This window comes from Gopherus flavomarginatus, chromosome 6 (assembly GCF_025201925.1).
Source record: "Gopherus flavomarginatus isolate rGopFla2 chromosome 6, rGopFla2.mat.asm, whole genome shotgun sequence".
NCBI lineage: Eukaryota > Metazoa > Chordata > Testudines > Testudinidae > Gopherus > Gopherus flavomarginatus.
Genome location: NC_066622.1, coordinates 105,057,669 through 105,080,987, shown reverse-complemented (window position 1 = coordinate 105,080,987; position 23,319 = coordinate 105,057,669). Strand labels below are relative to the sequence as shown.

The following is a 23,319-nucleotide window of genomic DNA, read 5'->3' as shown; positions in this document are numbered from 1 at the left end:
ACATAATACAGTTTCTCTGGTCCAGTTTTCTGCACAATAAAATCTATCACCGCTGGATGGTCATATTTAGCCATTTCATCATAGGTACAAAAGGAAGGGTGGTCACCTTTATGTTAGCTGTGTAATTGTCTGCATTTGAACACCAAAAGCCTTAGAACTGAAAAACAGTCATAGCACTACAAGCTTTTCCATATTATTCCCTCAAGCACCTCAAATGTTTTTAGCCCCCTCTGCATTGGGCCAGGAACTGACATAAGGAACTATATTTAAACTCTGTTCCAGCTACACCAATCAATATAGATCATAGGCACTAACTGTGTTTAAAAATAAGAACCTATTGTTTTAGATATAGGTTGTATAGAACTGTTTTACTCCTTTGGTAAATCCACACAATACAGTCAGTTATTTGATTTAATGATTTATCAAGTACTATAATATTTGTAGTGTTCACCCCCAGAGAATTCCAAATACTGTATCGATAGAGAAAGACAATAAGACCTACATGTTTTTGTGTGTCCACTAATTCTGGAGGCGCAGTCTGACATCTCAAGGCCTGATTTTTTTTAGATGCTTAGCAACTACAACTGCAATGGACTTGAATGGAGCTGAAGATTTCAACTCCTCTGAAAATCCAGCTATAAATTGTGAAATTAGAAATTAGTGTTTCTTACTTTATTAGTATCAGAGGGGTAGCCGTATTAGTCTGGATCTGTAAAAGCAGCAAAGAATCCTGTGGCACCTTATAGACAAACAGACGTTTTGGAGCATGAGCTTTCGTGGGTGAATACCCACTTCGTCGGATGCAGCTGCATCCGACGAAGTGGGTATTCACTCATGCTGCATCCGATGAAGTGGGTATTCACCCACGAAAGCTCATGCTCCAAAACGTCTGTTAGTCTATAAGGTGCCACAAGATTCTTTGGTGCTTTTACTTTATTAGGACAATGGATTCCCAGCATCACTTTACAAAACAAAATAAACTGCTCATGTCATAGTTTTCCCCAAAATTATAGTCTACCTGAAAGTCCAGAATTCCTCTTGGAGCACTGAAAGGTTTATGTGTCGTCTGGACCAAATGTTCCCTCTGCTATTTCCTATCTAAACATCATAGCCAGCATCTGCTAATGAAGCCCATGCAGTTTGGAACCATCTGCAAGTAAACCATGCTGCAGAAACACAACAGGTTTCGGACCTGAAAGAGAAAGACACCGAATATTCCACACAAGCAAAACTTCTGTGACACTGATAATAAAACAATGCTCATGCTTCATAGTCAAATTCCTAAATCCAGCATTAACTTCTGGAGAGAGATTTAGCTGAATTGCCAAGGAGTGTATTTTAAAGGATTTTAATTTAAAAAGACATATGTCCTCACAGTAGGAAGACTGCATAGAACCCTTCTTTCATTTTTTGTGCAAGTGGATCTAAACCCAAGAAAAGTGTCAGGGGAAAATGGTTTTTCTCAAATGCATCACTAGTAAATATAGAAATCTTTAGAGAAGATTTAAGGAAATGGGTTATTATTACCATAAGCAACATGCAAACAGAGAGTGTCTTTCAGTATTAGTCCTATTATACTTGATTTTCAAATTATTTGATTTTGATATGTAGTTTAGGCTCCAAACAGTACATGTCTGGTTGTATCTTAGGTTAGTGATTATCACTCTGATTATTGGATCCAGGATTTCATTGTCTATTGGAGAGAATGCAAGCAATTGGACTCAGTTTCCTCAGGTACTCCACACCTGTTCCCACAATATCTGTATCTCACTGAGTCAGTTTCTCTTACTCTCCTCCACACTCAGTGTCCACGTTTATTTCCCATTCAGTAACTTCTGATTACATTTGGTTTTAAGCGTCACGTAGTGAGTGCCAGTGCACCTTATATCACTGTATTTCAGATCATTTCCTTTTCAGAGTCATTACTTTTGCCCCGCTCCCTGCACAGTTCTGTGTAAAAGACCTAGAATAAATAAGTATCTGCCAATCATCCCAGCTTGATCTCAGTTGTGAGCACTTGTCCCAAAGAGCTGGTATTTGGAGTACACTAGTAGGTAAAGAAGCTTCCCCTCCACCTCAGGAAAGCAACTAGCAGCCCAAGCCCAGAAAGGGAATCTCTGCAGAGAAAGTGGTTCCAGGGACCAAGGGTGTTTGAATGGCTAGGAGGGTCTGCTGCTATCAAAGAGCATTTCTAGTCTTCACCAAAGTCTTGACTAAGTTGATCACCAAACTCTCAGTCCTCTTCCCCTCCAAACCAAACAACCACTCGCTCCTGCTCTGAAACCCACCAGCCACAGTCTTCCCACCACCACAAATTGCTGTGATAGAAACATTTCACCAGCCATGGTACTTCTACAAGCAGTTTAAAGATGACAACATAGTTCATGTCCTTAGCATACATATGGTCTACTATACAAAATTAAAGCTCTATAGATCCAACAGCCAAAGGGCCTATTTACAACTGAGGCTAGTTAAATGATTTCTTTTGAAAATTAATATAGATGGCACAGAAAGGTATTCTATTTTGCTGAGGATTTCACTGTTTTGAAAGATGGTTTCATTCCAATTTGAACAAATCCCCAAAATTTCAAATTTATCCACAAAAAGGAATGGAGTCCTGGCTTCAGAACAGTCCACCTGGTAGGCTGCCCTGGAGCTGTGTGCCCTGGAAACCTGGGCTTCAGGGGAGCCAAGGTAGGCAACAGGACAGGAAACTAAGTGTATGTCCATTGGAAACCTGCCTGCCAGGCAGTGTTCTGAAACCTGGCTGGTTTCCAGAGGATCTTCATTAAAATTGAACCATCTCCATGGAACATTTCAATATCATTCAGTTGGCAAATTCTGACAAAAAAAATTGCATCTGCAGTGACTCAAAATTAAGTGTGCAAAAAATAAATTGATAGCAGGAAAAGCTTTGTACTGTTTCAAAAGAAACTATCGCAGAAGAGCACTATGAAGAGGATGAACAGTGGATGCCAAGGAAGAGATGAGTTTTCATACTATTTAGGCAAACATTAAACTAAAACAGTAACTGAAATTTACACAGCATTCAGACAAACATATGAAGCTTTTATATGAATGATGTTCATGTGTGTCTATAATAATACTGATGGTTTAGTGCTTTACTTTTGAAATTGATACAGAAAATAAGCAAAAACCTAAACAGATTTTCCTTAATCCAAACTATGTATTTTCAGACTTATAAATGACAATTAGGAGTTAATCAAAATCATCATAAATTTGACAGACTGCACTAATAAAAACTGACAGCAAACTCAGTACCAGTCTCACTGGAGAGATAACAGAAGTTTACAAAAACACAATATCAGCATGAACTGAATATACTTTATATATTACTTCTACAGTTACTGTCCCCATATTATAAAGGTTCCCCCTTGAGCCCATGCTGAACAGCAACAAAGCCTACAGACTAGTGGTCTCTGTTTTAGATTTGTGGCTGGTGCATCTTTTGGACAAGAGACAATGTTGCTCAAGGCAGAATAACTGACTTAGACCTCAACATTTAGATTGCAGCAGTGGCACTTCAGTCATCCTAGCTTCTTTTTCACACCCACAAAGGTTCGTACTACCAGGGTTCAGTTTTCCATCCACACAGGTAAAAGCCTTTAATCACATCAGCCTTGAGTTTGTCTCCAAATTTTGCTTACTCCCTCCTCTTTTCCTGTCTTCTATGTAATACTCCCATGTTTCCTTTTGTCCTCCCTACCCACCCAGTGCTCCTTCCCTTGTCCTCTGACTTTTAGGAGACCTTTACCTGCATTTTTATTCTCCCAGATTCTCATATACACTTCATGGTCCTTTAACAGCTTTTAGAGTGCTTCTCTACAGCATTTTCTGCCACCTACCATAAAGACAATTTGCACTGGTGATGTGTTCTCTATGGGGACTAAGAGAGAAGCAGAGTATGAGCATGTTTGAGGGTCCTTGCAGGGACACTGTTTAACTCCTGCAAGGCTGAAGCTACAGATCAACTTTTCCACAGCCAGAGGCCAGGACAGGAATGTCACTGCAGGAAAACTAGCATTCAGGTAACTCGGGGAAACTCTTCTCCATTCTGTACAAAATTGTCACGCACATTCATGCAGAGCAGATAGAATGCCTGCTGAAATGCTTAGGAAGAACAGTAGTATAAGGGATGGGAATACAAGATGGTTCAGTTGATGTAGAAGGAACTTTTGTTCATTGTCATGGTCAGTAAATGGACATGAAATGAAGACTAGTATGTCTGTCAGCAAACACATTCAAAAACTTCCAGGCTTAATTTTTATAACCACAAATCCTTCCTTCCATGCATATTATAGAAATTAAAATATATATTATACACCACAAACATCCTCATAAAACTAAAACTAGAGTGAAAAATACTGGTGCCCCCTAACAATAGTAGAACTCCATCTTTAGATTTGCAGAATTTTCTAAGACCCCTGTAAACCTCCTGTATGTATTGCTGTAATCTAGGTCATATTTAAGACAGGAAGGAATATAAGGTTACAACAAGTTTCCTATTTAATATGGACACACATTTTACCCGCGTTGTCAGCATTTACTTTCCCATGAGGAATTCTGTTAACACTGAGGAAATAGCTGTCTGCTGTCACAACATCATACTCCTCACTGGGGTATCCCCTGTATTGAATTATTTCACCCTGCAGAAAGAAAAAAAATCAAAGGCTTTGGTCTCAGACTGCCAACAGGTTTTCAATTTTTGAAGGCTTTCCTAAGCCATGTATTTATTATTAGAAGGTTTTACTGGAAGTAGTTTCTGGTGGGATATTTTCAAGGAATCTGATCTGGGGGGCATTATCTGTTATAGCCTCTGTCAGTTTATTCCACAAAATAAGGTGAATTAATAATGCATATTTCATTGTTTCTCAGAGATTCCCCTCTCCACAACCCAATTCTTTCTTTAATATATTACTTACAATATTCATATACATTTCAGGATTGTCATTTGACTTGCTGTCAGAGATTCAATTCCATGGATCAAACACGTTACAGCTACAGAATGCCACATCTTGGGTCAGCCCCTTAGAATAATATATGTTACATATTAGTGCTATCTGAATTATGCTTAACTCTTCCAAGCAGAAAGTCTGCTCAACAGTTATGACCAAGTAGCTTAATGTTCCATATAGTCTGCCTAAGAAAACAAGTTATACTGGACCTGCAAAACTCAGGAACTATACTACGTATTCTTGAACACCATCTTGTCCATTAACACATAACTTTTATAAGCTGAATAATGCAGGACTGAGTCCTGTTTTCCTGTTGCTTATTTTACTGGTTGTCATATACTATGTTGGGTACAAAATATTCAGCCCCGGCTATGTGAAACTCTAGGCTGCACTGTTTATGCTGTATTTGATCTCAGTTCTGGAAAACAGCAGCACCACACAGTGTCGGAGACTCAGTAGATGTGGTGTAAAGAGCCATAATTACTTTAGACCTTAATATCCTGTTCATTACAGATACTAGAGATGGGTCTGATATTTGAAGTTCAGATTCAAAATTAATCAAATATAATTAATCAAAATTAATAGCTCAACCCATTAAGGAAATAGGAGTTAGATGCAAAGCTTCAATCAATTTTTCCAGGGTAAGAAAGAAAAACATTTTCCAGTCCCTTCTAATTAAGCCAGTTCCTTTAGCAAAGAAGAAAATAACCAACAATGCAATTTAGAAAGACAGTTTTCCACTACAATCTCTTCTGTATTGTCCTTTCCATCTTCTTCCTCTGTCCCTCCAGCAGTTCTTTGTAAATTATCCACATCTTCATAGGAACCAAATAATTATCCGCCTTTTCTGGAGCATTAACAAATCTAGCTTTTTCACCATTTAGAATCTTTTTTGGCTGGATACCATAGTGCAAAAAACTTTAATCCTTTCTCCTGGAGATGTTTGTTTACATTAACAAACGAATGTCTAGCATTGAGACTCCATTTCTACATCCGTAGTTGTAAGCTGTTTATCTTGAAATATTCTTACCAAATACAGTCCAAGTCTCTAGCAAGCCTCAGATCTTCCTCTGGGTGCTGGAGACAAAAAGTTCTTTTATTAGTACTGGGGGCATGCTCTTAACAGGGTTTGAAGTACATTCTGTGATGTGCCCTATCTCTAAATCAAATCCTGTATCTTCAATTTCAATGATATGCTAGTCAGAAGGAAGTCAACATGCTGTTCTCCTGGCTCCCTTTTAAGGATTTTAGTCACTCCTTCATTTGATTTAAGTTCTGCCAGCAGGCAGTTGATTCAAGATCTGCTAGTAGGCAGGCTCTCTTATCTTACACCAGTGGGCAGTATTGCAAATTCATTGTACACTTTCGTGATCCTTTAGGCTACCCATTCTCTGCTCCACTTCAGTAAGCCTCTCTTTAAAATCATCTAGGATAGTCTAAAGCAGTGGTCTCCAAAGTGGGATGTGCGCACCCCAGAGAGTGCGCAAAACAATCCATTGGGGGGCATGGCAGGAGGAGCGCTGCTGGAGCACAGGGGCGGTGTGGCAGGAGGACCATTAATAAATAAAATAAAATAAAACAAATTAAAAATATTGTTTATGTCATCTTTATCTCATCCTTTTTTTAATTTCTACTTTTATGTATGTTTTATATTGTACATAATATATTAGTACAGTAGTACATGTATATAATTTATACATAAATAAATATACATATATTGGGGGTGCATGTTCAAAAAAATTTTCCTGATGGGATGCACAATCAAAAGAGTTTGGTCTAAAGGATTTGAGGGTGGCTGGTAAAGCTATAACATGTTTAAAGATTTTTTTTTTATCACCACTTGTTACTCTTTGAAAAATTTATTTTCAATTCCCATCCTTCATCTCTTCCATTCATTAGCAGCTACAGAGTTTGCCAGCAGCAAACACTGGAAACTAATTTAAAATTAAAAATTAATATTACAGCCATCACTAAGATGCTTTTGATATTGAAGAGTGTTTTTACTATTTAAAATATTTTCTACTCTGAGACTTCACGTAAGCAGTAGTAAACAATATAACTAAGACTGAAATGTAGCTTTTAACCCTTGCTACCTCTCAGACACATTTGTTTTGTGCTAGAATTTGTTTTCAAGTTCAGAAACACCATTTTTAGTGCTCTATGTATTGTGACAAAGTTCCTCCTCTACCTTGGTGGGTCCTGCGCTTATTGGCGGATTTTCTCACCTCACAGATTCACCCTGTGGGTCGGGAAACAGCCAAGAGACCTTCCCCTCTGGTAGAAGCCACAGTCTAGGTCAATTCCCCCTGTGTTTGATCAGGAGTTGGCAGGTTTGGGGGGAACCCAGGCCCTTCCTCTACTCCGGGTTCCAGCCCATGGCCCTGTGGACTGCCGCTGTCTAAAGTGCCTCCTGGTACAGTTGCGCGACAGCTACAACTTCCTGGGCTACATCCCCATGGCCTCCTCCCAACACCTTCTTTGTCCTCACCACCAGACCTTCCTCCTGATATCTGATAATGCTTGTGCTTCTCAGTCCTCCAGCAGTATGCCTACTCACTCTCAGCTTCTTGCATGCCTCTTGCTCCCAGTCCCTCACATAGGGTGACCAGATCACGCAGGTCAAATATCGGGATGCGGGGGCGGGCAGGGGGGGGCAGAGAGGAAAAAAATGGTGGCAGACCAAAAAAAAAAATCCCCCACTCCTGATTCCTCCTTCCTCTGCAAGCACTGGAGGGAGGCCTGGGAGACTCAGGGGAGCGCAGGGCCGGGGTGAGTGTGAGTCTGGCCTGGCCCAGAGCTGGCAGGACTCAGGCGCGGTACCTGGAGGGAGAGTAGTAGGTGGCCTGCGGGGCCAGGCGGCAGCTGTTCTCCCCACCTGGGCAGCAGGACTCGGGAGCAGCCACTGCTGCAGCTCCCACTGCCGCGGGGGAGGAAGCGGCCGCTGGCCAAGCTCAGTGGCTGCGGCTGTGGCACCCAGGAACCCCCCGAGCCTGGGCCTGCTGCAGGGACCCACTGCGCATGCCCAGCCCCTGGCCAGTTGCGTCTGGGCTGGCTGCCCAACTGGTGCAATCCTGCTGGCGGCCCCGGAGTGGGGGCAGCAGGTCTCAGCCCCCATCATCCCACTTGGGTCCTGCAGGGGAATGAACGGGGCTGGGCTGCCGATGCCTCCGCCGCGGGATTGCACCAGCTGGGCAGCCAGCCCAGAAGCGACTGGCCAGGGGCTGGGCGCAGCGTGCGCGCTGCTGGGTCCCTGCAGCAGGCCTGGGGTCAGGGGGTTCGAGCCCGGGCGCCAAAGCCACAGCCGCCGAGCACCACGTGCTTGGCCACTTCCTCCCTCCGTGGCAGTGGGAGCTGCAGCAGCGGCTGCTTCCAAGTCCCACTGCCCAGGGGTGGAGAACAGCCGCTGCCTGGCCCCGTGGGCTGCCCCCCTACTCTTCCTCCAGGTACCGCACCCGAGTCCTGGCTGCTTGGGGCCAGGCCGGACTCACACTCACCCCGGCCCCGCGCTCCTCTGCATGGCATGCTTGGCAAGAGGTGGGGATTGAGGAGGGATCCAACGGGGGAGGGAGTGGGGGAGTCGGGGCAGGGGAGGGCGAGAGCCCTTCCGGGCTCCGGAGCCTTTGTTTGTTTGTCCAGTGTCCCGAGCTAACATTGTTTGGGACGCGGGACAAACAAGCAAAAATAGGGACAGTTCCGATAAAATCGGGACGTCTGGTCACCCTACCCTCACACGCACTTCCTCTCCTCTGGCTCCCTGGCTTCCTTTGGCCAGACTGGAGCGAGCGCTTTCAATAGCATCAGAGCAGGGGCGGCTCTAGGCACCAGCAACGCAAGCAGCTGTTTGGGGCAGCCCATTTGCAGGGTTGGCAGCTATCGAGCCTGGGAGCTGAGAACCAACAGGGGGCCCTGGGAGTTGTAGTTCCTTGGTTAGCTCCCTGCCCATAGAACCAGCCCTGGAGCAGGGAAAGAACTATGTTTCCCAGCATTCCCTTGGCCACTACCAACAGGAAAGGCGGAGGAGGGAGTGTGGTAGCTGAAACCTCATGCTGCAGCTTGAGCTCACTAACAGAGCGGGATGGCACTGTGAATGGGGAACAAATGTGCCCAAGGAGCAGAAGGCTTTGGCCCAGATATCCCCTTCAGAAGACATCCCCAGACTGGCTTAGGGATACTGGTGTGACTTCACCTTGAACCCCCCAAAGAAGGAATTGGGTGGACTAAATGGACAGTGCCCCTCTCTATCTGAAGCCTAGCAAGGGAGGTACGTGGATCCCACTAGAATTTAAAATGAAAAGTAAGGGAGGGGAGGGTCTGCTAGAGGATTTTAGCAGCTTTAGATACAGTACCAGGCACTTAGGAGGATTTCCACTTCTGAGCCATGGAAGCAGAAATTGACTTTTCCTTTCCAGATTTTGCTAATGTTCAGAAAGGGAATCTAGCACCTGCCTTCCAGATTTGAATACCTCAAACTTCAGGAGTGCTCAAGCTCAGTTTGGGCAGCTGTTACTTCATTTCTCTCAAATCAAATATACTGATCCACTGTAATTTGCTGTAGAAAAAGTAGGATAAAATTGAGCAAGAAATGCTTCCCAGTGGTTTTTAGGAATTGCTATTTTCAACAGCCATATATTTTTTAGTTGTTTAAAAGGAAGACAGTGATATTGCACTGGCAAATTACCCATAGAAACAAAGAGTGGAACAAAAGAATAATAAAGGCACCTTGACTTTTCCTCATTTATGGAGGACAGTCTTATAATATGCATCCAGATATCCTCCAATCACACAAGCTGGAAATTGTTCCACTTTACTGCAGTTCTGTAACCATATGGGAACCAATCCTGTCTGTGTCCTGTACACATCCAAAATTCTTGCTGAATGACCCGCCCTCGGAGCAAGTCACCAGTGACCTAGGGCTGGGACAGGAGGAGGGTGGGGGGGGGAAGAAGGGTGCCCAGAGCTGGTGCAGCATGGGGTGTGTGTGAGCCCAGGCCTGGGGTGCCAGGGGGTGCAGGTAGGGGGGAGAGCCCAGGGCTGGGGCGGCAGGGGGGTGCGGGAAGGGGGAGGCCCGGAGCTGGGGCAATAGGGGGTGCAGGTGGCAGGGGAGAGCCCAGGGCTGGGGCAGCTGGGAGGTGTGTGGGGGGATGCCTAGGGCTGGGGTGGGGGCAGCCAAATTTTATTTTGCTTGAGGTGGCATAAAACTTAGAGCCGGCCCTGTATCAGAGGGGTCTTAATTAGAGTCAGGTGCTTAACAGCCTCACCTGACTCTTAGCAGGTTAATTGGAGTCAGGTGTTCTCATTAGCCTGGAGCAGCCCCTGCTCTGGTCACTCAGGGAACAGAAAACTGCTTATCTAGTGGCCAGTATATCTCCCTTCGACTACTCTGCTGTTCCCAACTGGTCTGGGTCTATCACAGTATGTACATGGCAATAGGAGGAGAGAAATGCTCTCAGACCCCTATGCATGTACAAATGTGCTGATTGCTTTAAAAGGCCGACAGTTTTGTTCAAATTTAGCAAGTCTTTTGGTTTTAATAAGCATGATTTAAGACACTTATATCTTTAAAACTACTGCAGAAGTTATCTAAAAAGTTTTTTTACTAATGAGAACCAGGATACAGAGTCTCAAGAAGTTCACAGTTTAAACAATAATGAGCAGGATTCTCCTTTTGATTCTGCAGTCTGTTTTGGGTGTTGTGATAAAGTAAGAGAGACTTATGTCTTTGAATTAAGTTTTTGACAAAAAACTAATATTGATTCAATGTTAAAATCGGCTACATGTTAATAGTGTGTCTTTTCTCACTGAATGGAGCATTAGATATTAGAATCTTGTAACCATCACATTAGCTTTATCATTCAAGATTGTTCTAGCAGATTCTTCCTTTCTGATCCTCTAATTATGAAACAAAAGAATACACTTCAGAATCAGAACATTTAAAGAACTTTACTTTTATTGAATTCAAAAGCTATATAAATAGAGATGATAGATTACAATTAGAGATTTATTTTTAGTTAATGGCACACATCAGCTTATACCAGGGCCGGCTCTAGACACCAGCATTCCAAGCATGTGCTTGGGGCGACACTTCTGCTTTTTTTTTTTTTTTTTTTTTTTTTTTTGCTTGGGGTGGCAAAGAACCTGGAGCCGGTCCTGGCTCATACATATATAGAACAATCTCCTTATCATAGCCTTTTTCCACTACCTTCTTCTTCAAGGGGACAATAAAAAGACATGCCTATTGGATCTCTTCATGGTCTGTATTGATAATCACTGGGATTAGTGCAGAATGCCTTTTGGTGATGTGACAGGAGTATTGACCCTGACCCTAAATGGGTGACTGCGACCAAGAAATAAAGTCTGGCCCAGATCCACAGCTGCATTACAATCAGTGTAGTTCCAGTGACATCAAAGGAATTACATATTTAAAAGTAAGAAACAGCTTGGGTGCTTTTCTGAATTTGGGCATTGTGATTGCGTGTCTAGTCTAGCCACATGTATCAGTTGTGCCCCATGCATTCAATTCACTTTATAGAAAAAGGTCATCCAGACACCAGCTAAGAAAATCATCTTGGAAGCAGATCTACTCTCCGATCCATGATGTATTTAATTTACGACATATACTTTAGAAAACAGAAGACTTAAAACTTGTGTGTGGTGCTTTAAAAATGTACTTTGCTAATTCAATGACTTTTGTGGATATGTATGTGTCGCTGACCTAATGTTTAAGATCATTAAAGAAAATCTTATTAAAGTAAATATAGTGAATATAGACCATTATGTGCAAATAGTTTTGTAGTTCATTAAAAAAATCAAGAAAAACAGATATAAACAGAAATTTAATCAAATCCTTGATCCTACAGCCACATTATTTTCACGGATCATTATTTTCATAGGTTTTTCCTCATCAAGTCAAGGATTTCATTATACATCCGCTTAGGTGCATCGAGGCCCCAGATGAAATCCAGATGGTTCCACTCAGGAATCGCCTTGTGGTAAACCAGATTAGTGACTTGTTGACGCAAAAGGGCAACATCCCTAGGGTCAGCAAGCCAGTCATTTCCAGCACTCCACATTGCAGTTGGGACTGGCATGTGCTTCACATTGTATAAGGGAGGAGTATCCTTTAAAAAAGGGGGTTTATAAAAGAAAAAAAGAGTTTCATGTCACTAGAGGATTATTTAAAACAAAGAACAACTTCATAATGATTTATTGTAGTTCTGGAAAGTATAGCACTGAGGACAAGAGAATTGTGAATCAGAAATTTTGAATTTCCTGACAGTTCGCATTTGAATTTTCAACCGGAAAATTCACTGCATCATTTTTGGAACTAAGTTCTCCTAATTTCTTTAAAGAAACAGCAGCAGAACAGAAACATACATTTTAATATGCAAGGTTAGACATTCCAACTGGAAGAAAAGATCAACTAACTGATTCTATTTTGAAATAATTTTTTAATTTGGTTCCTAACCTTTGTTATCTCTTTCTCCTTTCCGCCTCACCTTTTAAAAAAAAAAATAAGAAAAAAAACACAAATATTTCCCCATTTGGAGAGGTTTACCTGATTATAGTGCAAATGGTTGAACAGGATTCCCCAGTCATAAGCTTTAAGTTTACCAGTTTCAATTGCCTAGAGATTAAAGATTAAAATCAAATTTATATATATTTTAGTAAACATAATTGTGATCATTGTGAGGAAAAGATAGATTCATTACTTCATATATTTGCAGAATTTTCACGTGCAGAGGCTAATAATTCCCTCTGCCTTAAAAACCTGAGGGAGTGAAATACAGGCAGACAGCAGTTGAAGTAAAACTGGGTTGTCATAAATACCCCAAGGCAACTGGAATGGATGTAGCAGAGCAAGTCTGGTGCTTCTAAACAGATATATGGCCACAAGTGGAAAGTATTAAAAATATATGGTTACACAATGTTTACTCTGCTATAGCTATCTATAATTTAAATAGCATGACAGAAAAAAATAGATATGTTTTTTACTGCATTCCCATGTATTCTGGTGTGGATGGCAATCAATATCAATCTGCACGATAATTAACGTCTTACCTTAGGAAAAAAACTTAAGGTTTTGTCTACACTACCACGGTAAGTCAACCTAAATTACGCTACTCCAGCTATGTGAATAACGTAACTGGAGTCAACATAGCTTAGGTTGACTTACTGCAGTGTCTACACCATGCTGTGTCGACGGGAGACACTCTCCCATTGACCTACCGTACACTTCTTGTTCCGGTGGAGTACCGAGTCACCCAGAGAGTGCTTTGCTGTTGATTTAGCGAGTCTTCAACAGACCTGCTAAATTGACCCCCCGCCACATTGATCACAGCAGTGTCAATCTCTGGTAAATGTAGAAATGGCCTTAATAGTAGTGCTGCCTTATAAGATTTCTGTGCATTTATGGTATTTTCATGACACTGCCAAGGGTCTGTTTTGCAAAATATACTATGCTAGGCCATTAAGGAAGAATTAATTTTTTTGATGAGGCAATGCCATCTGGACTGATAATTTATTCTGAATGACAACATTTCCTGACATAATAGTATGGGAGACTGGCCATAAATCAATTTTCAAAATACCACATATAATTGTTACATTATAATTGAAGGATACTTTATGTTTCAGAAATTCTACCTGTTTCCAATGAATCATATTTTGTACAGATGTTCCCGCTGGGGCATGTGCTGTATACACATGTACTCGGCTCTGAAAAGAAACATTTAGATTTCACAAGAAGTTTCATTCAGAAAGTGGCTCCATTTATTTATCACAAATCAATGAAGACAATTTCAAGGATAAATCAGTCTTTCAAACAAAAACAAAAAAACAAAAAAACTCCCCCTGAGGAACGGCTGTAGATTTATACATACCATATTTAAGTTCTTCTCATTAAATCCACACAGCACAAACAGGATATTACCACAAATCTCTGATAATATCTCCTGGCTACAAAATTCAACAGCAGCCACCTCACCAAAGTAATTGTGGGGTAAGAAATCTTTATTCCCAAATAAAATCTGTAAAATTACAAAGATTTATATTTATTACAATTACAGATATTCTTCCCTTCCCATCCCTTCCCTTCCCTTCCCTCTATTAATGCTAGAACTCAGATGTAATATAGGGGACAGTCTATGTTCAATGTATTTTTAAATAATTCAGGTGAGGACAGTTCCACCATTTGGAAGTCAACTCCCTATTCCAAAAATCTCACTGTTAAGAATTCTTCCTTTAGATCTCGATTACTATTTTCTAATCTTTAATTCTTCCTAGTTTTACTCTTTGGATAGTCCTAAATAATTCTTCTCTTTCTTTGGTATTTGCAACCTTCAGGGCCTACTAAACTATCACTTAGTCTCTTGGCAAAAGTTATTGGCATTACCATGCCAGATCAGGCTAGTGGTCCAGTTACTGCTCTCTGCAGTAACACATGCTTCAGAGGAAGATACTAAAATCCTCATAATGCAAATTCATGCCAGTTGGAGGAAGTAACTTCCAAACTCATGGCAGTTCATAATTAGTTTGTACCCTGAAGCAATAAGGTTGATATCTGTATTTTGTATCCTACATAGTACAGCTGAATATGCTAATTACCCATAAAAATATCTAACCCACCTTTGAATCCTGCTAGCTTCTTCCTTTTAGAGTTTTAGATTTGTTGCCCTTCAGTTTTACGGAATGCTACCCTTTTCTTGTATTAAGAAAAAGGGTAAGGTAGAGTGGCAATGCTTTGTTACCACCTCTACACCATTTACTATTTTATACACCTCTTGTGTTTCCCTTTAATTCATGCACTCTCTGAATAATCCAAGATTTTTTCCACTCTCCCATGAAACGGAAGTCTGCCCATGCCTCTAATCGGTTTTCTAATTCTGCTAGAACATACTTTAAGGGTAAATTTTGGCACCGTAAACACAGATTATGGACCAATGTATGTCACTAGCTTTAACAGTGGTGCAGATTGCACACTACAAATCACTGGATATTCTACAGTGTCTCAACTCATTTTAGCATCCCCAACAAGAGGTCCCACTAGCTTTGGTCAATAGATATTCTGTGTGAAGGAATTGCATACCTTGATAATTGAATTGGGAAGTAATGCAAGCTTTATCAATGGGGATTTGGCATATTTCACTGTGGCTACAGGAGCTAAGGCAAAGTACATTTTGATTCTCTGAGCCAGCTGGGGCATGGTTGAAAATGCTATGAAAGCTGAAAATGAAGGAATAAACGTACACGTTACTATTGTGGAGTTCAGGCACAACATTTAGTTTTTGTAAAAACTATTTTACAAACCGCAAAGAGAACAGAAGTGTTGAGAATTTTCAAAGGGTCAATTCAAAACAGAGGCTGTTTATAATGTAAACATTCTCTAGCTGCATTTGTGGCCCACACTTTGAAGTGCTGTGCTAGGTTGCAATTTTCAAAAGACTCGAGTACTAGGAAGTTCCCATTGAAGTTTGAGGATGAGATGATGACACTTGCAGTCTGAAACTTTCCTTCAGGAGAATTCAGCTGGAATGTAATTTAGTGCCTTTGCTTAATGAAATGCTGTGTTAAAACAAGGTTTTGACTATTTGAAAGTAGAGTCCTGAGTGTGCATGTCAGATTTCCCATAAAGTGTGATTATAGTCAGAAAAACAACTGTCAGAATGGCACCTCCTACTGACCTTCCTCTGTATTGCCAGGCTCAGATTTACTTATGGGAGCAAATGAAGTAAATATTTATTACTCTTGTTAGCACTGCAGAACCCAAATAACCATTGTAATGCTAACAGGCTCCTACTGTGGTTCATACATAAAAAGAATTGTTAACGGAATTTCTTTGAGTCCACCCTAGTATAAAATGGTGTATTTTTCTATATGGCGGTTATTATGCAATTCTAAAACCTAGCGAAAACAGGGCAATGGTGTTCTAAAAAGTTAGTTGGCCAAGGTGAACCACAGGTGTTCAAATACAATGTTCCTGCTCTCTGTTACGATTTTATAATGTGCTAGTTGAAACATGTTGTTAACTCACATGTTATAGCAATACACTTTCTTCCTAAAGTGGGCAGGCCCAAGATAAAAATCTGTACTTTATGGTGTGCACCTTAACTACACACTCCAATTGCATCTGGGTTATGGAATGATTATGTGCGAGTCTGAAAAGAACAGAACATGACTTTCAGATGACAGAGCTACCAGGATATGACGCTGCCCTAAAAATTCTCTTCTGGCTGTCTGTGGTGTTTGCAGCACAAACAAAGGGAATTGGAAACAGGGTGCATGTGTTCATGGGAGGTGGGTGTGTAGCAAAGGAGGGAGAGATCTAGCTTATAATGGACAGTTATTTCTGTAACTAAGGATACACAGTAGTCCCCTTAACTTACCTACAGTGGTGCCTTGTGAATGGCCAACATAATACAACTGCTCTTGTCTAGTTTTCCGCACAATAAAATCAATCACTGCTGGAAGGTCATATTTAGCCATTTCATCAAAGCTACAAAGGAAAAAAGTACCACCTTTAAGTGTAATAGAATTAGGTATATACTTTTAAACACAAAATGTCTTTGAACCATAGAATAGGCATAGCACATACACTGCCAGCCTCTCCATATTGTTTCCCCAAAGTGCCTCGAACGTTTATGGCTCCATCCACACTGGGCCAGAAACTGAGGTAAGGAATCATGTTTAAATCCTTTTCCACTATATCAGTCAGAATGATTCACTGTTCCAAACTGTGTATTAAAATATTATATATAGATATAGATATAGATATAGATATAGATATTTGTTTGAGATACATCTCTCTCATATCCATTTAGTTGCAACTATGTTTAAACAGAGTCTCTAATGGCAATTTCTGACAATGATTGTCAGATACTGTAGCAAGGCTTTTGAACTTTTTTGTCCTTTAGTAAATTCATATTATGGTTAAAAGACATTTGATTTCACTTAATTTATCCTGTACACATAATAAATTTAGTAATTCCTAAAGAACTCCAAGCATGATACAGAGAAAGAGACAATAACAACACCTACATATTTAAATTTGTCCACTAATTCTGGGGGTGCAGTCTGACATAACGAGTGCCTGATTTTCTGAGATGCTCACCATCTACAACTGCAACTGATTTGAATGGAACTGGATGTGTTCAACACCTCTGAAATAATCCAGGTGTAATTGTCAAATTGGACATTCAGAATTACTGGACACATTTAGTGTTTTAGCCTAATTCTTTATTAGTTTCTCACTGAATTAGTGAAAGCTTTCACACCACCACTTTATAAAATAAAATAATTTGGTCACATCATTGTTTTTCCCAAATTATAGTCTACCTGAAAGCCCAGAATTTCTCTTGGTGCACTGAAAGGGTTACATGTCGTCTAGACCAGGTGTTCCCTCTGCTGTTTCCTATCCAAACATCAAAGCCTGCATCTGCCAGAATGAAGCCCAGGCTGTTTTTAGCCATATTGGTGAGCCAGGTGCTGCCATCTGTAAGTAAACCATGCTGCAGAAACACAACAGGCTTCGGACCTGAAAGAAAGAAAGAGAGAGAAACTGCATATTCCACACAACCAAAACTTCTGTGACATTGATAATAAAATGACACTCATGCCCCAGCCAATCTCCTAACTCCAACACCTAGTTCTAGCCATAGAGGGATTAAATTGAATTGCCAGAGACTGTAATGTGGAATTCCTTAAAGACACTTCTTACAACAGGAAAACTACATAGAAGTATTCTCTCATTTGTACTGCTGAATGTTAAACAACAAACAATTTTATGGAAAAATTATGTTTCTCAAATGCTATAATCACTAAATATGGAAAACTTAGGAGAAGATTTAAGGGAATGGCTTATAATTACCATGGCTAAATGCATACTGAAGGTGTACTTCAATATTAGTCCTATTATATTTGATTATCAGAAAACATATTTGTTGTGTAGTTCAGGCTCCAAGCAGTACATGCCTGGAAAGATGTATCAGGCTAGTGAGTTTCATCCTGAATACTGGATCTACAGCCTCTCTCAGCCTCTTCACACAGTCCACACTAATTCCCATAATACTGTATCTTGGTGCAGCAGTTTCTCACGATCTACTCCCACCATCATATGGCTATGTTCAGACCCCTCCTAATCATTGCTATAATACTGTGATTCCCAAAGTGGGATCCCCAGATTTCTGCGGGTCTGCCGTGGACTCTGCTGGGGTCGGTCCCCAGAGCCAGAACCAGCACACACTGGAACAGCGTTCTGGCTCTTTTGCCACATGGAAGATGCCATTTCTCAAAATGGTGTCCTCTGCAAAGTGTGACCTCTGACACACTATGCATGCCTGGTCATACTGGAGGGGGCGTTCCGGTAGTACCAGAAATGAAAAGGGAACAGGACACATGAGATGCCAAAGAGTTCCTTGGGGAAAAAAGTTTGGGAACCAGTCTTATAATATTAACTGGCTTTTTAAAGTGTCATGAAGTCAGTGCCAGAGCATCTTATACCACTGCATTTCAGACCTTTTTCCCTTAAAGAGCATGAATCCCTTTCACTGCACTTACACCTATGGACACCATAATTAGCAGTAATTCAAGTTTGATCTATGTTGTGATCACTTGACCTGGGGACCTGGTGTCCAGAGTACACTGGCAGGTATAGGAGCCCTGCCTGTCCCCTCCTGAAAACAACTGGCAGCTCGAGCCCAGCAAGGAAATGACTATGTGTTTTACTGCACAGGAAGTGGTGCCAGAGAACACAGAGATTTGAACTGCTTGAAGGGGATGATGCTACCTAAGAGGTTTTTTTTGCCTTCACTAGAGAGTCTTGACCAAACTGGGACCAGCACCACTCACCTTCCTGTCTTTAAACCTACTATCCTTCCACAGTTGCCCACCTCTTCTTCTTCCTCATCCCTAACACCACTGCAACTGTTTATGGGAACATTTAACCACCCCACGGAACTCCAACAAAGCAGTTAAAATAGAAACATAGCTCAAGTCCTTAACATATATTATCTACAACTAAAGATCTGAGATCTAAACAGTGAGGAAGTATATTTACAATTGACACTAGTTAAATGATTTCTTTGCAAATTAAGGCAGTTATTCAAAATTTAGTATGCAAAAATGAAATTGATGGAAGGGGAGAAGTTTTATGCAAAATTTAAAATATAGTGAACCATCAATCATCAGAAAAGCCAAAAACCAGGATTTAAAACCTTTTTAAAAATACTCTTATTGTGCCCAGACACAGTGTTGTTGTAGCCATGTTGGTTCCAGTATATTAGAGAGACGAGGAGGGTGAGATAATACCTTTTATTGGACCAACTTCTGTTGGTGAGAGATACAAGTTTTTGAGCTACCCAGAGCTCTTCCTCAGGTCTGGGAAGTGTACTTAGAGTGTCACAGCTAAATACCAGATTGAAGAGATAGTTTAGCATAAGTAATTACTACATATTCTAATGGACCACTCAAGGTGAAGTAACCACATGAAATATGTGCTACCTACTTACGCTAAACTATCTGTTCTATCCTGTATTTAGCGGTGACACTCTAAGTACACTTCCCAGACCTGAGGAAGAGATCTGGGCAGCTTGAAAGCTTGTCTCTCTCACCAACAGATTAGTCCAATAAAAGATATTATCTTACCCTCCCCCTGGTTTTTGTATTGCCAGTGTGACAGATATGGCAATTTCCTTCAATATCCTTGAAAAAAATCCTATTGAATTACCTTTTAGTATCTTTTGGGGTCCACTGTATTAAAATTTATGTATTATTGTGGTCTGGGATTATATGTAACCTCTCTAGGAGGAAGATATGATGCAAGATCTGGATGATCAAAAGGACTATATTGAAGAATGTGCAAAACAAGAATGGACTTTTGGGACAAAAAGTGTTAAGATTCAAACATTAGTATAAATCAAGCCTTTTGAATCTAGGCCCTGAGGAGAGGACCATTATCTGCTGATTACCTGAAGAGATGGGTGTGATGCTGTATACAACTGACTAGTTACACTAATAAAGTCACCAGTGTTACAAAGTTGCATTAAATCTTGTACAAAGTATGTAACTTTTCCACTGATATTTTACAATCTGTTATGTATGATAATCCTGTTTATATGCATGAATAATCTTTGTATCTGAAGTTATGAATGTTGGCTATGTACTTGTATCTTAAACATGTGTTGTATTCCTGGGTGAAACCTCCTCTAGATAAATTTAGTTCAGGGCTAGCCAGCTATGTGTTGATCAGTGGCGCAAGTAAGCCAGTATGGTCAGGTACACCATACCATCAAAACATTTATTGCTGGTACGCTGTACCGGAAAGACATTTTAAAAAATGAATTGTAGAGCCCTGCATGGATACAAATTTATACCTGCAGATGTGGATATCCATGAATAAAAAAATGGGTATCCACAGAACCACAGGGCTCTCCCAGGAACCACAGTGGCAAAAGGAGCAGAACGTGGGGCCACCGGTCCCAGGATCCATCACCCTGCACCGGCAGCTCCTCTGGCACAGCTGTACTGCCCCCCAGCCCCTCCACACAGCTGCGTCTCCTGGCTAGGGGCAGTACAGTCGCATCAGGGGACAGGACTGGGGGCAGTACAACCATGCCGGAGGAGCTGTTGGTGTGGAACGCTGGCTTCTGGGAACTGTGGCACCATGTTCTGCTCCTTTCGCCACTGCAGTTCCCAGAAGAGCCCTGCAGTTCCACGGATACCAATTTCTATCCATGGATATAAATTTGTATCCTTGCAGGGCTCTAGTCATGGAACATTTTTTGTGAGGGAGGGAAGATGCCATACTGGTAAGAGTTAAAAATCTACTTGCATCACTGGTGTTGATGGCCCATTAAGGACACTCAGTGCTCACAATGGGCCATGGAAGAAACTCATCCCACCCTGTAGGTCTTCCTGCAGGTGCCTCAGACAGCAAGAAGCTGATGAACATATCACATGTCCTTGCATGGTTTGCCATGTGACCCTGGACTCCATCTTGGGCCAGTAACTTTCCATACAAAAGGGGCATAGGGCTTTATTTGGGATAGTGAATTTCCATGCACATGACAGAGGATATAAATTGCAGTTGGAACAACTCCATTCTGTCTTAATTTCCTGCTTCATTTCTCCAGACTGAATTTCTATCAAGGAAGCTTTGAACAAGGACTAATGACTCCCAATCTATTTGGGTGATTCCAGAGAGGCTTTTAACAAGTTAGCAGACTATTCCATCTCTACTCAAACCTGACATAAGCACTTGGCAATCATTTATATGTATACAATCTATTAACCATTTTAACTCTTCTTTTCTTTTAACAACAAGTCTTTTGTTAGTTTACTAAGGATTGGCTGACTGTGTGGTTTTCAAGTAAGATCTGAGATACATATTGACTTGGGATAAGTGTCTGATCCCTTGGGAATAGAAGAACCTCATATATGGTGAAATGTGTTTTCAGTAGTAACCACTCACTCTATTAGACCAATTTGTATGGAAACCAAGGGCTGGAATGCCTAAAGGGGACTGTGTTTGACTTCTTGTTAACCAGTGTGGTGATACAGAAGTTATTTGTTACTGGCTTGGTGAACATAATTATAGAATAAATCACCAGCATTTGGAGGATTGTCTGCCCCAATGCTTGGGATCTGCCCTAACCGTGGCATTCTCAGTGTGGCCCATCCCAGGCACCCAGTCGTGATGGGTTTTCACATTACATAGGCATGTGTTCAACTACAACAATAACCAAAACTTGCACTGAATTCAGACACTGTTATGAAGCTTTTATATGACTGATAGATTGCTGAAACCTATCATAAACTTTCTGTACTTCTTCCCCACCCCCTTGTCATTGCTGAATATCATCTCAATAACAACTTCTTTTTCAAACCAATAGCTCCCCCTGATGGATTCATTTAGCCATGCCATCACTCAGCATACAATGGGAAAAACAACAACCTCCCCCCGCAAACAAATACGCATTGGTAACATTCATGTATTTAGATTTTAAAATATAAAGAGATGTTCAGCCATGGCTCTAGATGCCCTAACATCATCAATGACATGACAAATACATTTACAGTAGTATTAAATAATCACTTTACACTAACGCAACAGACACCTACTAAGACTGCTTTGCATCTCTTGATCATCTTAGCCCTGCACAATGATACTTCCCAGGATCTAAAGATTTTCCCTTAAGCAAAAACAAAACAAAAAACTCTGCGGTCTCTGTTTTAGGTTTATGGCTGCTGATTCTTCTGGATAAGCAATAATGTTGCTCTCTGCAGGGCAACTGATTTATATCACAACATCTAGATTGCAGCAGTGGCACTCTTGTCATCCTGGTTTTTATCATGCCCAACATGGTTTATACTAACAAGACTGAGTTTTCCATACCCACTGGCAGAAACCTTTCACCTCTCCTACCTTCAGTTCGTCTGTCAATTTTGTTTATTCCCTCCCCATCATCTCTCCATTCCCCATTATTTTGCTTGTATTTTTCCTCTTCCCTCCCACTTCCTCTCTCCTCGCCTCCCTCCTCACTCAGTACTCCTTACCTTGTCCTCTCACTATGCTGAGATCCTTACCTGCATCTTTAGTCTCAGTTTCTCATACACGCTTCACTGTCCTTTCGTGACCTTTAAATTGCACTTCACTGCAGAATTTTCTTCCCATTTTTATACAGACAGTTAGCCCTGTTTAGCTATACTCTAGGGATTAGCAGGGGGAAAACAGACTACCTGTGCATTTGTATACTTTGCAAGGACAGTGCTTAACTCCTGCAAGGTTGCTTGCAAATGCAGAGTGGATAGGCTTAGTTTAGCCTAAGATCCAAACATTACATATAAAGACTTCTCTCCTCTTGACCATTTTCTTATTAATTTTTTTGAGCCACTGCATTTGGTTATTTATCTTCGAAAAAGCAACAGTTGAGAGGAATCTCTTATTCCAAAAGAGTTCCCACTAGACAACCATACAGCCCACCTAGAGTCAAATGGGCAATATAAATATTGATTTTCCCCATAACAAAAAAGTTTTGGTTTATAAATTTTAAAGAAACAAGTGATCACATAAATTCAGTATTGAAACACTAAAAGTATGCAAGAGATTAGAACCCTAACTGCAGTAAATGAGACAAGTAGGTTAACATTCAGTTATGTGTTCTACATGCTTTAGTTTACGCCATGGAATCATACAGATAAAACAGATGACTAAGTGAGAGACCGGTTACCCATCTGAAGACTGACTGACAAAAAAAGCAGGAAATAAGCATTTCTCTAACAACGCCCCAGACCACCCCTCTTTGCTCCTACTATCATGGGAAAGGCTGAGATCCAATGGCTCCCCTGGGGT

General features: G+C 41.0%; 1 protein-coding gene across 2 annotated transcripts in view; it reads right to left on the bottom strand.

Moving 5' to 3' along the window:
• Nucleotides 1-10,949: 10,949 nt before the first annotated feature.
• LOC127053996 (lysosomal acid lipase/cholesteryl ester hydrolase-like) overlaps nt 10,950-23,319 on the bottom strand; it is a 29,263-nt gene continuing 16,893 nt past the window's right edge. For both annotated transcript variants that reach the window (XM_050959589.1, XM_050959588.1), the window contains exons 4-10: nt 17,307-17,505; nt 16,358-16,467; nt 15,061-15,197; nt 13,856-14,002; nt 13,620-13,691; nt 12,532-12,600; nt 10,950-12,094 (exon numbers count right to left, since the gene is read on the bottom strand). In XM_050959589.1, coding sequence (XP_050815546.1) covers nt 11,861-12,094; nt 12,532-12,600; nt 13,620-13,691; nt 13,856-14,002; nt 15,061-15,197; nt 16,358-16,467; nt 17,307-17,505 — 968 coding nt within the window. In that variant the 3' untranslated portion in view covers nt 10,950-11,860. The remainder of the gene's footprint in view (nt 12,095-12,531; nt 12,601-13,619; nt 13,692-13,855; nt 14,003-15,060; nt 15,198-16,357; nt 16,468-17,306; nt 17,506-23,319) is intronic.